At 35.0% G+C, this 16,940-nt stretch overlaps 5 protein-coding genes across 5 annotated transcripts; 4 read left to right on the top strand and 1 right to left on the bottom strand.

Moving 5' to 3' along the window:
• Positions 1-687: 687 nt before the first annotated feature.
• RO3G_05899 (uncharacterized protein) lies at positions 688-2,795 on the top strand (the record flags this gene model as incomplete). Its single annotated transcript, XM_067660489.1, has 12 exons — positions 688-724; positions 775-864; positions 914-1,015; positions 1,065-1,161; positions 1,215-1,240; positions 1,354-1,446; positions 1,514-1,596; positions 1,647-1,756; positions 1,848-1,935; positions 1,991-2,172; positions 2,220-2,322; positions 2,388-2,795. The coding sequence occupies 12 exons, from the start codon at positions 688-690 to the stop codon at positions 2,793-2,795; spliced, it is 1,419 nt and encodes a 472-aa protein (XP_067516590.1).
• A 1,343-nt stretch (positions 2,796-4,138) lies between these two features.
• Positions 4,139-4,905, top strand: RO3G_05898 (uncharacterized protein; the record flags this gene model as incomplete). Its single annotated transcript, XM_067660488.1, has 4 exons — positions 4,139-4,300; positions 4,353-4,457; positions 4,525-4,739; positions 4,791-4,905. The coding sequence occupies 4 exons, from the start codon at positions 4,139-4,141 to the stop codon at positions 4,903-4,905; spliced, it is 597 nt and encodes a 198-aa protein (XP_067516589.1).
• A 3,695-nt stretch (positions 4,906-8,600) lies between these two features.
• RO3G_05897 (uncharacterized protein) lies at positions 8,601-9,171 on the top strand (the record flags this gene model as incomplete). Its single annotated transcript, XM_067660487.1, has 3 exons — positions 8,601-8,653; positions 8,865-9,036; positions 9,163-9,171. 3 exons carry the CDS (start codon positions 8,601-8,603, stop codon positions 9,169-9,171), a joined length of 234 nt encoding a protein of 77 aa, XP_067516588.1.
• A 4,148-nt stretch (positions 9,172-13,319) lies between these two features.
• RO3G_05896 (peptidyl-prolyl cis-trans isomerase-like 1) lies at positions 13,320-14,173 on the top strand (the record flags this gene model as incomplete). The annotated part of the gene is made up of 6 exons (XM_067660486.1): positions 13,320-13,329; positions 13,388-13,530; positions 13,582-13,636; positions 13,757-13,805; positions 13,930-14,073; positions 14,122-14,173. 6 exons carry the CDS (start codon positions 13,320-13,322, stop codon positions 14,171-14,173), a joined length of 453 nt encoding a protein of 150 aa, XP_067516587.1.
• A 632-nt stretch (positions 14,174-14,805) lies between these two features.
• On the bottom strand, positions 14,806-16,767 carry RO3G_05895 (uncharacterized protein; the record flags this gene model as incomplete). Its single annotated transcript, XM_067660485.1, has 4 exons — positions 14,806-16,133; positions 16,182-16,313; positions 16,363-16,459; positions 16,510-16,767. 4 exons carry the CDS (start codon positions 16,765-16,767, stop codon positions 14,806-14,808), a joined length of 1,815 nt encoding a protein of 604 aa, XP_067516586.1.
• Between the last annotated feature and the right edge of the window lie 173 nt (positions 16,768-16,940).

Here is a 16,940-nt window from a genome sequence, read left to right as displayed (position 1 = left end):
TGTGTACATCGTAATCCTAGGTCTCGGAACATTGTTTATACATTAAAAAGACCGAACGTCAACCTTAATGAATTGTTTAACAAGCAAAAAAAAAATATTTATATCAAATGATTGCATCAATTGTAACACACGCGTCAATGATATAAAGTTAAAAAGGACGTTTGAAAAGCTCAATCTTTATACAGCAAACATCATAAGAAGGAGTTACTATCTAATTGATCATCGCATTAAAGCAGGTTGATATTCAAACATTTAATTAAACTATCTCATAAATTTATTCGTCGTTCATGTTTTCTAAGATTACAGAATCAATCGATGCAGTATATCTCAAGAATGAGAAAAAAAAAGGCGAATATAATTTAAACTCAGAAGTATACAGGTAAGCAGCAAACGCGCTCAGTGTTTGATATGCGATATACCAAAGACTTTAGAAGATATGAAAATACTTGTAAGACATGACGGTAAAGGAAGACAGAGATCCTTTCATAAGAGCGACTGTAACGAGGAAGGTTCCATATTCCATTTCAATTCAACCATCATCAACTTCTTTCTTTATCGATATCCTATGACTTTTATGCTTGTTTGTCTTTTTTATCTTCTGTAGCGTGCCACAGTCACGTCTTTCAGCATTTTTCTTTCTCATAGAACACAATAAAAAAGTTTTTTTTACCGTTGTCATTATTATACATGATCATTTTTAAACCAGATTGGGTATCCCACGCAGGTAAACTACCACTTTTTTTACAAAAGCATCCTTTCACTCATACCGCATAGATAAAACACAAGGAGCCAAAGGTCAGAAACCATGTATTTATTCACTTGATGTTCATCCTGATGGAACACGACTTGCCACTGGTGGTTTAGGTACAGTTAGAATGACTTAAAGTCTTTTTAAAAACTTATATTGTATTAGATAGCAACGTAAGGATTTGGAACACAAAACCAATTTATGACGAAGAAGCAGAACATAACCCTGCATGTCATAAATTACTTTCGACAATGACAATGCATAACGGTAAACATTCACAAGATATAATCGTCACAACCACATTAATTTAAAACAGGTGCTGTGCTCTGTGTTCGCTGGTCAAATAAAGAAGGACGCTATTTGGCTTCTAGTTCGGACAATGATAATTTGATAATCATTTGGGAAAGAGATGTGTAAGCATAAGTCATTTGGCTTTTGTAATCTAATCTAATATATTTCTGTATAGAAATGCAAAAGTAGGATCTGTATTTGGTAGCAATGAAATAAATTATGAAACGTGGAAACCTGTAAAATATTTAAGAGGACATGAATCTGGTACACCCAATCGAAATGAATCCAGACAGGGAAATTGAACTTTTGAATAGACGTACAGGATTTAGCTTGGTCAAAAGACAATCAGTATTTAGCTTCTTGTGGTGTCGATGGATTTATTATCGTTTGGGATGGAAGGACGTTTGGTAAGAGAGAGAGAGAGAGAGAGAGAGAGAGAGAGAGAGAGAGGAAAGGGCTAACATGTCAATACAGAGCAAGTGAAAAAAATCGATAAACACGAAGGATTTGTGAAAGGTATCAGTTGGGATCCAGCAGGAAAATACTTGGCTTCTCAGGTATACATTGACAAGTGGGAAATGGAACAGAAAATAACTGTTGTCCATAGTCTGATGATAAAATGGTAAAGATCTGGAGAACGCTTGATTGGGGATTGGAAACAAGTATCAAAGGTCCATTCATTAATGCACCCGGAACAACTTTATATAGAAGATTAAGGTAGATCCTGTCATGGTAACGACTGTGTACTTATGATGTATAGCTGGTCTCCGGATGGATGTCACATAGCAGCTGCAAATGCTGTAAATAGCATTAAATGTGTTGCTGCCATTGTGAATAGAGAAGATTGGAATTCAGACATATCTCTTGTTGGACATCAATTACCTGTGGAAGTCACTGTAATATAACAAGAAAATAACAAAAGGGACTTGAGCTTATTCTTCTTGAACCTAGTCTTTTAATCCTCACATGTTTTACATCACTGGCGAAGATGATCGGGATAACGAGAAACCAGTATCGGCTATTTGTGCATTAGGAAGTCAAGATAGAAGTATATCAATTTGGGCCACCAGTTTTAGTATACCCATTTGTGTTGCAGCTGATGTATTTGACAATAATGTTTATGACATTGCATGGTACATTGAGAAATAGAACACTGCATGAAACTTACTGGGTCTAATAGGGCACCTGACGGTAAGAGCTTATTTGCTTGCTCTCAAGATGGCACAATTGCTTTTATTCAGTTTGGAGAAGAGCTGCAAGACACTGTACCCGAAGAAGTTGTTGTAAAATAGAAAAGTAGAAATAGAACAAAAGAGTATATCATTGAATTCACTTTCTTTCTAAACAGATTTCTAAATTGGAAAAGTATGGCTACGGAAAGAGACAAACACAGCTATTAGAGACACCGATACAACTAGAATTGGAAGAAACTATGTTAAAAAAACCACCATCTTCAGCATTATCACAGCGTGTGGCGGATTTGATGGATGGAAGTATACAGATTAAAGACGTACCACAATCGTCAACAACGGCAGCACAGGAAGTACTTGCTTCAAATATCTCTTCTTCTACTATCATGAAACCAACCATCACAGAACAAAAAGTATCCATTGCGAAAAATGGTAAAAAAAGAATTCAACCCATTTCATTAATGCCATCTCCTGCCACCACTACCACCACTCTCATTCCAAAAAAATCAATGATAAACACCCTTCCTGTATCTCAAACGCAGTCAACACAGCAAACGGTAATATAATAAAAAAGAGTCCTGCGTGTTGTATGTATTCATGTGCTTTACCGGATAGAGTACAGTAACCAACATACCCACTATTGATATAAATGTCACCGTGACAGGAACCAAAAGAAGAGCCTCAGTCGACGATGATGATATGCCGATGAATGAAGTCTGGGGTAATAAATTAAGCAAAGCAAAACCAGAATGGATCGATTCAGCTGTAGTGCCTGTTGTGATACAAAGAAGTTTGGTCAAGATGACTTTACCCAAAGTGAAATCGATGCTGAGCACAAAAGCAAGATTTGAAGATCCAACGGTTGTATTAGAATGTCATAATGCACAAAATAGCCATGAAAAAGGCAAGTGAAACAAGATGAGCCAAGCAGGCCTATTCATCCCTTTTTTCGTATAGATATGATTCGAGCTAAATTAGTAGTGACCAAGCAAGGGGTGCCCTTATGGATGGATTATTTAGCAAGTCCTGTGCTGGTGATGACAAGCAATACATCATTTTCTGCTGTTGGTTGTGAAGATGGCAGCCTTCATGTCTATTCACCTGCTGGTAGAAGACTGTTGCCTGCGATCGTACTCGAAAGTACACCTGTCTTGTTACAAAGCCTTCATCAATGGCTGGTCTGCATGACATCCACAGGTCTATTATATTCCTGGGATATATACAACTTAATATGCTGTATTGAAGGGGTCTCGGTAGCGCCTGTACTTCAGCAAGTGGTTGAATTGGAAAAGGAAGTGGCATGTATTAGGGATATTCGGATTCAGGAAGATGGTTTACCAATTATTATTACAGCTGCTCATCAGGCTTTTGTGTATCATACAAATATGAAAACATGGCTCCGAGCTCATGATAGTTGGTATACATTGGCAGATAAAACTGACAAAATGCTTACTGTTTAAATGCTTCATGTCTTATGAAAGAGCAATAAAGAAAGTATTGCATGTAATAGAAATTTTCAGGTTATACAGACTCTCTAGTGTAAAGGAATCTTTACTCAATCGCCATCTAAGACTCTCAAAAGAAAGTAAGAGAAAACGTGTTTGAAGAACACATGCTTTATTTCAATAACATTGCTTTCTGAAAAATGGGCACAGACAATTGATGTCGCTATCTTTAGAAAATCGAAAAACTACTCAAGAAAATTTTGAGCATATTGCATCATCAGATTTATCACAAAATCCATCTCGTTGTCCTCCCTCTTGTACTTTATCATTCTTTTTAGACGGAATGACTTGGCTACAAGCAGGAAAAAAAAAGATTTCGGAAATTCAAAAGTTTCTTTTCACAAACACTCGTATTTTTTTTACTGGCTGTCAATCCGAAAACTTTTTTTAACAACAAAAAAAAAATGAATTTTAATGGATCCATAGATTTTACACATACCCAATTAACAGAACCTTCAGTCCACGTACTTCGTTATGGCTGGGTATTTTGGTTCATGCATAGATCTCCTGGAGAGAAAATAACAGATTATGAAGGTGCCATGAAAAAAATTGCTACTTTTAAGACTGTAAGCTTTCCTTTTTATAAAGAATACCAAAGAAATAACAAGTTTACAACAGGTAGAAGAATTTTGGGCTGTATATAGTCACCTTCGTCGTCCAAGTGATTTACCAAATATTAGTGATTATCATTTATTTAAGCAAGGCGTTAGACCTGTTTGGGAGGTAAAATGACCATTTGAAAAAAAAAAAAAAAAAAAAGACAACAGAAGTAATAATAAGAGAATGATAGGATGATGTAAATATAAATGGTGGAAAATGGATTGTAAGAGTTAAAAAAGGGTTGGCCAGTCGGTATTGGGAATCATTAGTGTTGGCTATTATTGGAGATCAGTTTGATGTGGATGACGAGATCTGTGGAGCTGTATTGTCCATCAGAGGATCAGAAGATATTATTTCTGTTTGGAACAAGACATCATCTAATGGGAAAATAAACTTAAAGATTAGGTAAGTTGGGTTTTTATTATTCGTTCGTCTGCTCATATCTTTCATCTGTAGAGACACGATCAAAAGACATTTAAATTTACCAGCAGAGACAACGATGGAATACAAGACACATAATGATGCGCTTCGAGATAAATCAAGTTTCCGTAATACAGACGTCTTTCGATGAACTCATACTATTTTATTAAAAACGAAATTTGCTTTATTTCAGCTTTTTTGAATGAAAAACGCGTCTATCTTTGTCCTTTAAAAAAGAAATTCTACAACTATAGAGTATTTGGTCAACAAATTATTTCATTAAAATACAAGGTTCCCATCCCTTTTTCTTTGTCAAATGGTATTGATATTTAATACTGGCTAACAATGTAAGGAATGAGGGCAAATGTATACGTGTTCCTTTTATGCGCACAAAAGTAGCCTTCTGCCTCCTTTTCAAAACCTTGACTTCTTTCTCCAGATAAATTACATCTTATCTTGGACTCCTTTGAGCACGCTTATTTTGTTCCCTACTGCTCCCTCTTTTCTTTTTGTAAATACTAGAGATAGGTTCAAATATAAAGCAAGCTTTATTTTGTTTCCACCTCTCTTTTTTGTATACCAAGTCATAAGTATGATTGTATAATTCAATGATCCAATCTTCGCAGATTGAGCCGATTTGTAAAAGTGATTCCAGAATGATAAAGTATTACTAGAGTAAAATTGGAACAATTGAAATTGTAAAATTTAAATCTGAGCAAGTGCGAATTTATGTGATGATTGGAGCTGATTTTTTCTGCTTGAATTTGCTTTAAAATTGGTAGTAGAATGAATTGGAATTAGTCCTTGTATCCTTTTGAGCTTTAGGAAGATAAATCGTGAATGACAATTTATAAACGATTACAGTGTCATCTTACAAAATCACTTGTCCCAATATACAAGGCAGGCTTTAAAAATTTGGTTGTTGTTATAGCGTATTGTATTGAACACGCAAAGACAGCTGTATAATGCCCACTGCCGACAAATCTATCTTGTAAACATCCTAGATATGCAGAAGCATAGTTATACTTTTAAGAGAAATCACTCACTTTTCGTCGCCATTATCAAGTCCTCTGCGAAAACGGATTTAATAAAAGAAAAACAGAGGATGTTTCAAATTTTGCTTGAACTTGATGCTAAATTAATGTTTATTCTAAACAAAGTTTTCTGTATATGGAATTTTCTTTGACAGCTTTCTCTTTTGGGATTGTTAAACAAAGCGCTTCTTGATACTGTCTAGGTCGCTTGTGGAGTTTATTCAGTCAAAAAAAGGAACAACTTGCCAAAGGTTGGATGTCATTTCCGCTTGAAGTTTTTTTTTATATCTTACTGCTGGTCAACGTCATAATCTAAAGAAGTTGCTTTGCTAAAAACGGAGGAAAATGAAGAGACGTGAATCATAAACATAAAAATTTGTATAACAGCTTTTGCTTCCATAAGTAAAAGCAGCAATAATGAAGACAAATACGAAAAAATAAAGTATATTGAAGCCAAAAATATGACAATTCTTTTTGTCTTTGCTTTGTTTTCTATCCATATAGTTAACAGATAAAATTTAAAGGCATCTATCAAGGCCCTAACACTTTATGTGTAAGGGAGCAAATTTGAATGGCAATCACTAATCTGAAATAGCTATAGAAATTAACCTAAGTCTAAGTGAATAAATGCAGCCCAATGAACTTGGATAATCTCAATTGTTTCATTACAGGTTATAGCGCAATTCATTGATGGTGCAAAAGTAGTCGTTTGTGATCTTAGCCCCAATTGATTGATAAGGAATTAAGCATGTCAATTTTTTAAACTTCAAATTAACTCAGAACCAATTTCGAATTTCTTGCAATATTTAGTAAATGGCAGTAATTTAACTCATTTTCTCAGTTAAAGAACATGGTTCCTTAAGGGATTCGTGTAATGGTTTTTTATCCAGAAATCAAGTTTATGTTCTGTCTAGTTTGCTGTTATCTTCTGTCAGTTGTTTTCCTACATTCTTCCTATCTACTTTTCTCCGCTTACTTTTTTTTATTCCCTTCTTTTAAAGCAGTCCGATGACACGGAGTTGTGGCTTATGTATGCTTATAAAAAGAGCTTGTTGAGCCAGGACTTTTTTGCTCTTTACATATTTACCAATCCATCTTATTATCCTGTGGTATTTTTTGTTCAATAAAAGTTTGCCCTTGGGAAAAGTTGGAAAGAGTGAACGGGTTCTTTTTCTATGCCTGTTTTGATATGCTAATGTATCAAACATAGGAATGGAATCCACATTACAATCTGTTATAAATAATGAAAAAAAAAAAGTTTTTTAAAAAAAATCTTAGGTAGATTTCTCGGTTATGAATATGGTTTTGGAAAGTTCATGATTTAAAACACTATTTGGTCTTAAAGAGGAAGCTATGCTCACTGGATAAGTATTGTTCCTTATTCTATTAGGTTAAGCTGTGGCCAACGATGTTGAATTTGGTATTTGTTACTCCTTGAATTTTAATACAAAAAAAAAACTCCTTGAACATACAACATACAGTGAGAAGGGTAAAGTTTGTCATTTTGAGAAAATTAAATGTCACTTTACCAAAAATTAATGATACTAACGTCGTATACTTCTCTATGCATCCTACTTTCCTTTCTCATTTTTTTTTTTACCCTTGAACCTGAAGGGGTTTTTTCTAAAGATCAAACCTCCAAACGGATTGATCTGGTCCGGGCGGACACTTATTTGTTTTATTTTTTAGCGCTCAATTGGACCTTTAATAAAATATAACATTTAAACAAAAATAATTGTCTCAAAAACAAATCCATTCTGTCCCTTTATGTCTAGACATTTTGCCCTTTTAGATCAAGAGAAAGGTGTCAATAGGTTAAATCAAATTGACCCAAAAAATCATGCCCATTTTTTTTTTTTTACTCCAAAACAATTAGAATGGAGTTTTATTAGAACGTTGAATGGCCAGTAAAATATATTGGTTGAGCAGTAAAATGTTTTTATTATCAATACAAATGCTATAAAGCCAATACAATAAAAAGTGTACACTTTTGAAGTTTAGTGAGTCGTAAGGTTTTATTTATTTCACCAAAGTACCATTTACAGTACCCTTAGTGCCAGTTGGCGGTTTGTGGTTGTTTTAATCAGCGGTTTGTCCTATCCCCATCAAATGACGATTTTACCTTGTCAAATACCAATGTTACCAGAAGAAATGCTAAAAATATGATACATCATCCTTGGTATAAACGAATATGTCGTTAATTTTTCTTATATTTTATGATTACATTTTATAAGCTGTATTTTACATTTTACACTTTACACTTTATATTTTACCATTATGTATTATCCAGATACTTTGTTTGCCTCCCAAAAAAAAAAAAAAAAAAAAAGAATTAGTATGCTTAGGCTCAACAACATAAGACCAACCTGGACCAACCTTTTTTTCTTAAATGTCAATAATATGAAAGCACGCTATAATGATAGTTGCTAATTTGCATGTTATGTTTAGTTTCGCTATACGGTGAAGTGATAACAGAAACTAATGGATAGAAGACGGTAAAAGACTATGAATGTACAATAAGATTAACAATAACTCTAGTTCTTGACGTCAATCGCTTGAACGTGCAAAAATAATATATTCGACGCCCAAAATTAATGTTGGCGGTAAGAAAGCCTTTGGTTTATTACTTTACAACAATAGATACTTTCGAATAACATATTAAAATAAGGTAATTAGGGAAAATATACAATTGTGAAGAGTATTGTGGTGATTTTGATTAATAAAGTAAATAATATATCAATTGAATATTCGTTTTCACGTTGATTCCTTTGGTGTTCTTTTCTGTCTAGTGTGCTGGCACATTGGGTGAACAATGCGTCTAGAGATCGTCTTGTTGATGTATCCTGTGAGGGTAGAAAATAACAGGTAAGAAAAATAATGTCGACCAATTATGACTTGTGTTCATTCAATACCCAATGTGGTCAAGCTGATTATTTTCTTTTTCCCTTTATTTTCTTTTACATTTTCTTTAATAACGTCTGCTCGAGTTATTTAACCACACCGAAAAAGCATACCATTAGAATCGCCATGAAAAGGAGCATCGTTTGAATACAACGTAATCTTTAAAATCAAAAAGGAATCAAAGGCGACTCCCGACCAAAAGACGTCTTCGTCAATATGTGTTTTTTAACGAAGAATTTACAAATGAAAACCCTGAAAAACTCAAAGAAGGCCTTGAAAAACTTTGTGGGTTGGAGATTTGCTATACCGATGACCCCAATAAGCCCATGCTCCAAACTAAGCTAAAAGTAAATGGTCTTCCATCCTACTGCCATTGATACAAAGATGACCTCCCAAAATCAACCAATCTTCAAGAACAAATTATTCTAAGTAAGTGATAAAGAAGAGCGTTTTGTTATGGATTAATTTAACAGCTTTACTAGATAACCAGAGGCAACTTATTCAATACCTGAACAAAGTATATCGATCTGGCCAGCCAGTGGATAGTGACATGTGCGAACAAAAGTAATTATCACTGAAGCAGATTTACTCAGAAACTGTTGTAATTACTGATCTATTTGACGAGAAAACATGGGGATCATTTTCTACAAGGTGCAGCACAGTCAAGTTAGATATAATGCTTGCTGACCAAGCCTACAAAATTCAAAAAAAGGATTTCTCCAAAACCAAGATAAGATACCGCTCCTTTTGGGTTCTAAAAAGCATACATCGAGGTATATTATGCTAGTCAATAAAACTGATACGTTTATATCTTTGATTTTCATGTTTTTTTCTTCTTTTTTTTTTTTTTTTTTTTTTTACTGTAGAATCAGTAAAAGTTGTCGCTTGCGGTAGAACTTGGTCATAGATCGCCTATTCTATTGTTTGTGGTTGGTTATCCAAAATGATGCATTTTGAAGGATTCCACCGGTATCCCATTTGTATACTATGCTCTTTGCATTTTCGTAGTAGGTCAACCCTTGTGGATCTGTTGGCTATCGAAACCACATCATCCGCGTAAAGTAAGCAATTCAAGAGTGGCGCTAAATACAACGGGGGTGTATCATCCTCTATGGCTTGGTGGCGTAGGTATACCGGAAGTTGATTTATATATACCGAATAAAGATAGAGCGAGAGGATGGATCCTTGGAGTACTCCAGTCTTTGGATGGAAACGCCTAGAAGTTGCATTTGAGAGGAAACATTTAATTTTCTCAAAATGACAAAATTTACCGTTCTCAATTTTTTAAAATAGAACCTAGTATACACACATTTTCTATTCTCTATTTTTATTGTTTTAAATGAACATAATTTTATACGATCTTGTCCTGTAATTATTGGCTAAAAATAAGGCAAGAAAAAAAAAGGAGGGTTTACTATTGGTTTGATAAATTTTGACTTTGTCAAATAGCAAAGTAAAATTGTTATCAGTCATATTGAAGCCATACCATCAGTTTAACGTTTGAAAAAAAGCATCTGCTATTAAGTTTACAGAACTCTGTACTATGTTTACATTATATTTCTCTTTATTAAATAAAACTTTAGTCTAATCATCTCGATAATGACTAGCTTTGTTTTATTTGCTTATGGGTTATAAAAAAATTGATTTATAATGTAAACCCCATCATTACCAATAAAAAAGCGGCTCAGACTTGACATTTTTCTCTCCTCACGTTTAAAAGTAGGATGAATTCAAGTCAGTGATTACATCAATAAAAGAAAGCAATCTTCACCCTCTTTTACCAAAGCGAGCATCATCACCAGTAAAACTGGCTCAGTGTTGATGATTTTTCCCGTAGATTTACACTGTAGGTCGCGTATGTATTCATCGCTTGCAATAATAAAAGAAAGCAAAACAAGTTTCCTCTTTTGAATAAGTTGACCGATGGCAAGGCTTACTGTAAGAAGGAAAAGTATAAAGGGAATAAATTTTGGGGAGAAGAGAGACACTTTTCTTGTCCTTTCCATGCATGATGATTCTACCTGTCGTAAGCACCATACACCACACCAAACCTCAGATAAAATAAAAATAAACCCACTCATAAAAAAAATGCTGCTCTTAATCAATACCCACATCCAATACCTGCTAAATTATTCCAAGAAAATGTTGATTCAAGTTGCTGACTCTAGTTGCTGATCGTCAAATACGAAATCTTACAAACAAGTAGAGGATACCATTCATAGTCCAAATAAGAAAAGATAGAGAGAGAGTTGGTTTAATAAGAAAAGTTTTTAGAAAAAAAAAAAAGTACAAGGGAAGAAATGAAAAAAAGGAAAAAGAGGGAGTATTTACACATATTTTTGTGGTAAACCGTATACTTTATCGTCCTCTCTTCCGTTTTTAGCTACAACTAAAAAAAGAAGGTAGCAAAACCATACTATTAAACATAGTAAAGTCTATAAATACTCCCTCCTTTTTCTCTTAATTTTTTCCTTGTCCCTTTCTTAAACAAGCCCCTTCTTATTAAACCAATTCTCTTCAATATGGAACCCGGCTTCATTGATAAATACACACTCTTTTATGTAGTCCAGCTCCTTATACTTCCAGCCCATAAACCACTCTTATCTTGTCTGTAGATTGGTAACAGACTTTCTTGCTTCTGCTTCAAGGTGATGGCTTCTTTAGCTATTGTCAGTCTCTTGAGACAAACTTGACCACATCACTACCACTGCCATGGCTTTGGCTTTACCTCATGGACCTATTGTTGGATCGCCTACAGCCTCAGGCAGTACACATACCATCGTCAGGCATGTGCTCTTTAGTCCACTCGTTTTCCTCCAGTGGAATTTGAGAAAATTCAAAAGCTACAAAAGCCATGGAACACTTTTATTCACAGAATGAACCCATACATCCAATTGATGTCTGAGACGATGAATCAATATCAAAAATTGAGAAAGGAAGACGACGAGAGAGAGGCTATCGACGGATGTATCTTTCCTATTCACCCGAGTTAAATCCTGTGGAGCCGTTCTGGTCTTTTTGAAAGGAAAGATGAAACGACATTGCTTGATAAAAGAAGAGACTTTGTCTTCTAGAATGGCTGATAGTTGTAACGATGTCCCCATGAGTGATCTTTATAGCTTTAGTCACCATTCTAAACGTCAAACTATAAAATGCTATACTCAAACACCCTTCTGAGTTTTTCACTGAATAAAACATTTACTCCTTTTTTTTTAAACTCTACAGGAACATTACGAGAGCTAAAGCAATTTGTAATTCTATGAAACAGTGAGCTATCAAGTTCAATAGATGAAGCCTATTGTTATCATATCTTACTCTTACTATTTCTTATATTTATATCTTATAGACAGCTTGTTTAATGCTAACCGACCATTTCATTTTTTGTAATCGCAACCATCCACCGTTCCGACTGTATTGAACAACAACTGACAACCTTAACCTTAAAATCAAGCTTTACAAGCAAAATTTACCTCTACTTACCCCATCAACCTACAAGACATCACAAAGTAAGAGGATGAAAATCAATAAAATGGATTTCTTTATTTGCATAAAGCATCTTTTGAATCCCTTACAAATTCAACAAGGTCAAGTCCTTGAAACTATCGATCTTTATTGTCTCCCTTTTGTTTTTCAACAGATCGTGTTTGAGCTTAAATTATGCAACTAATTTACAAGGTCTGGTGGTCACTTGTTACAAACAAACGTAGATACAGTGTATCACACCTCTTTAGATTCAAGAAGTGTTTCAAACTTTGATTTCATATCCAGAATCTTACAAGTAAGTCCACTATGCAAACCCAATAGATCCCAACCTGATCGTAGGCTTACTTTTCTGCTTTTCTTAAAAGACTCGATACTAACAATGAGACTTGTTCTTTTTTTTAAAAAGAAATTCCTTCTGTTTTCATTTTAGACTACACTTTGAATTACGCGTTTTGGACCATCTTTTTCTTTGGTTTATCTAAAGTGGGTTATTTTACCATCGACCGATCACTTTACTCGAGCCCAAAAGAACCATCCATCCTCAATTTTATATCAAGCCATTGAATTTGCTGCTCTTGACAAGGTATGAAGTTTTTTACATTAGTACAAGCTTAGTAACTATTTAAACCACAGGATGATCGTGGTTTCTATAGAACGAATTTATCTCTATCCTATTGCTTGTTACTTTCCCGCTTGCCCTTTTTTTTTATATAAAAAAAAGACACTAGTCTGTGCTTTAAACCCTTTCTTTTTTTTTTTCTTGAAACATTTTTATTTTAAGATGAGTGAAAGAGAGGAAGTGATTCTTGATACCTCCATGGGCTCAATCCATATTGAACTCTATTGGGATCATGCACCAAGGTTTGTTTTGATATTCAACATGATGTATAAACCAACATTTTCTATAGAACGTGTAAAAACTTTTATGAACTCGTAATGACTACCAAATTCAAAAGAGCACACTGATTCATTTCTTTACAGGCAAAAAGAGGCTATTATGACGGTGTGAGCGTAAGTGGGATGGGATGATGGAGTCAAGTACTGATTATTTCTTTAGTTTCATCGTATTATTGCAGTAAGCTTTTTTTTTTATGATTGAAAGCAGTGAATGATTGACCTTTTTAACATGAAATAATCATAGGACTTTATGATTCAAGGTATAAAAGAAAGAGATGACAATAAATAAAAAAGAGAACTCAATAAAGGGGTGATTAGGTGGTGACCCAACAGGCACAGGACGTGGAGGCACTTCAATTTATGGAGAAAGATTTGCAGATGAAATCAATCCAGGCCTTCAACATACAGGTGCAGGTATTCTTAGTATGGCGAATGCAGGACCTAATACAAATGGATCGCAAGTAAGTGACTGGTTGAACAGAAAGCGTGTTCTTATTTGCATTCATTTCTAGTTCTTTATCACACTGGCACCCACACCATGGTTAGATGGTAAACATACTATCTTTGGTAGAGTCAGTGATGGCATGAATGTTGTGAAAAGAATGGGCTTGGTTAAAACAGATGCAAATGATCGGTAAGCATTCAATGATCTGATCATAACCTATTCACCTCTCTCTCTTTTTATAGTCCAAAAGATACTGTACGCATTGAACGCTGTCGATTTGAATAAAGAGTTGTAGACGTCACATTCAATCAAAAAATAAAAAAATACAGACATGATTTTTTTTTTTTTTTTTTTTATTTTCTCTCTTTCTCAACCTTTTATAATACACTATGCTCGATAATATGCTTTCTTACAGTGGTGGTATTGTGGGTCTGATCATCTTGATACTTGACCTGATTGTTATCTTTGAAGTCATGAACTCCAATCGTGCTATCTCTGGTAAACTCGGTTGGTCCCTTTTGGTCTTTTTCTTTCCTATCGTTGGTTTGATTCTCTACTTGTAAGTGTATTGTTGAAGGAATTCATTTATTCATATCTCTCTCTTTAGCCTCTTTAGCAACCGTCTTGAACATAACGCACGTTATGAAACACTTGTTTAATAAATATCCTTTTTTCCATCCCAACCCTGTGTTTCATATTTTTTTTTTCCCGCATGAATGTATTTTATAAGCCAATCAAACCAACCCTTCTCTTTCTCTCTTTTCTTTTCTATTTCATATCCATCCAAGCGTTGAATTTGCTGTGATCATGGACAGGTTCTGGTCAGGCACGCTCTAAATGGTACAATACAAAAAATGACAAGATGTGATTGATTGACAAAAGAAAGGTCATGACGTCGTCGTCACATAGACGAATTCCCTTTTCCCCCAAATTAAAATCCAATGGATGCATAATCCCTCTCTTTTTTTTTACTTTTTTTTTTAAACAAAATGGAGAATACTTCACCCTTGAGAAACAATGTGAATGCGGTAGATGATTATGAATCTGGTATGGAAGCCTCTGAATCCTCTATGGCCGAAGAAAATCAAATAGAGCCAATGGGAGAAAAGAGAAAGCATCATTATGTGACGAAAAGAAAACACACGAATCCGACGAAACAGTCTGCAGTAGGATTGATCAAACAAGATGAAATACCTACACCTTCTTCTGGGTATGAAGGGGATACGGAAGGACCTTTGAATGAAGGCATTGAACAGTTTTAATACAAATAATAAAAAAAAATAATACAAGATTATACGTTGTTTTTTGAAGATTTCAAAATCATTTGAATCCATCCCTTGGCCAACTTGAATACCTTGTTGGACCCTTTCATCTTTGAATATCTTACAGCCACAATCTCTGTTGATTCCACAGAGAGTACATCGATCGTCAATATCACATAACCATCATCTTCTTCATCATTCTCACTCGATTGTTGTCTCATCTGTTGTTCCTGAGTTAATCTGCCCATCGAAAGTAAATCATGACTGTTGTGATGACCTCCCTTCTTTTTCAGTAAAGAAGGATTCGAAGACAGTCGTTGGACTTGACGTGACCACCATCCGTTCTGACGATGATGATGCATAAAGGAACTTGGATTGGTCGATTGAACACTACTGGCAAATGAAGAAATAGCTTGTTGTCTGTGCATTTCAGACAGTCGATCGTTTGAATTGAATAGCTTGGATCGAAAGAGAGATGAACTACTGGGTGTGGCTGTAGGCTGAGTGGGTTTTTTGAAATTACGAAGGGTCAGTAAACAAACCAATTGATGTGGATGTTGTTGATAGAAAGTGATGCCTAATAATTCACAAATCAATCGAATCATTTTCATCATCTCTTCTTCATTTTCATTTGTGTTGATCAGTGTAGATGAGGTGGTAGATGAACTCGAGAGGACAGTATGGGATGATCCACTGTTTGTTTTACATTGAAGGGTATAATAACTCGTGTGATCCTTTGTCACACGTTGGTATATTTGAGATAAACTTAATGCAGATGATGTCTTTCTTAATTCTTCATGTTGCTTTAGTTTACGAATCAAATGGCTGATGGGTGACTTGAGCTCGGTCACAGGCTGTAACTGAATCTGTTGAAGGCTGACCAAGATCGATTGATGAAGTTGAGATCGAACGACGGATTGGGCATCCAGGTCGATGGGTAATTTACTCGAATGAGGCGCAGGTCCAGTGAAATAAGTCGATGGATTTGTAATGTGATAAATAATCGTCTTTGGTATCCCTTTCGTTCTCCTTCTTTCATTTTCCAAGTCGTGTTTACATGCTGTCTTTGTGTTTTTAGAAGCAAGTTGAAGTTTGGCTTTATCCTCGGTTTTACCCGAAAGAGCATAAGCCTCGGTTGCTTCTATTGCATGATACAACGTATTCTTACTCTCAAACACATCTTTTAATTTTCCATCGTCATTCAACCAAGGATCATTCGCAAGACAGGATCGAAGACAAAGTCTATCGTATTTTTCAATCGATAGACATTTCTGTATTGTGTGCTGTAATCCAATACTCAGATGAGAAGGTATCTTGTAATGTCTTCCAATCACATACTTTTTGAGTTCAGATACCGCTATCAACACAAACATCAGAATCAATGTGAATCCGATCATCCACTTACTCTTGGCATGTGCAAACGGTTCATAACCCGCTGTCATCCGAAACAAAATGATACCTAAACACCAACAATCTACTTCGGGTCCCACATAAGCCCTTGCACTGATAATCTCTGGACTATAATACAACATGGAACCTGGATAAAACGGTAAGTGATGGAGTGAGGTGAGAACATGACGAATTACCACAAATTGTATTCAGACGATGTAAACCAAATCTGTTTCCTAAACCAAAATCAGCCAATTTGACTTGATGATCATTGGTTAACAAGATATTGGGTGCCTAGAGGGGAGGATGAACAAGAAGAAGAACAAAAAAAAAATCTCATTTACTTTTAAATCTCGGTGTACGACCCACTTGGAATGACAGTGATCGACTGCTTTGACGAGCTGACGAAAGACAAGTCTTGCTTGATGTTCAGAAAGAGATCCTTTCTCTAAAGACTTTAAATATTCTTCTAAATTATGTCCTTGGATGTATTCCATCACAAGATAAAGTGCATCGGCTGTCTCGATCGTTTCTTTTAATCGAACTATATTTTCATGATCCAACACTTCCATCAAATAAATTTCACGCACAAGTCTGGACATGACACGATATTCATGGGCTCTTTTATTGATCATCTACTCTTTACTGATGAGTTACCTTGGATACATCTCATATCAAATACCTTAATTGCCACTAATTCTCCTGAAAAATAATGCTTGGCTAGCATCACTTTACTAAACTTTCCATCTCCCAAAGGAGACTGAAATATGTAATC

The sequence above is a fragment of the Rhizopus delemar genome, genomic scaffold, assembly GCF_000149305.1.
Source record: "Rhizopus delemar RA 99-880 supercont3.4 genomic scaffold, whole genome shotgun sequence".
NCBI classification, from domain to species: Eukaryota; Fungi; Mucoromycota; class Mucoromycetes; order Mucorales; family Rhizopodaceae; genus Rhizopus; species Rhizopus delemar.
This window is presented reverse-complemented; position numbering and strand designations above follow the sequence as displayed.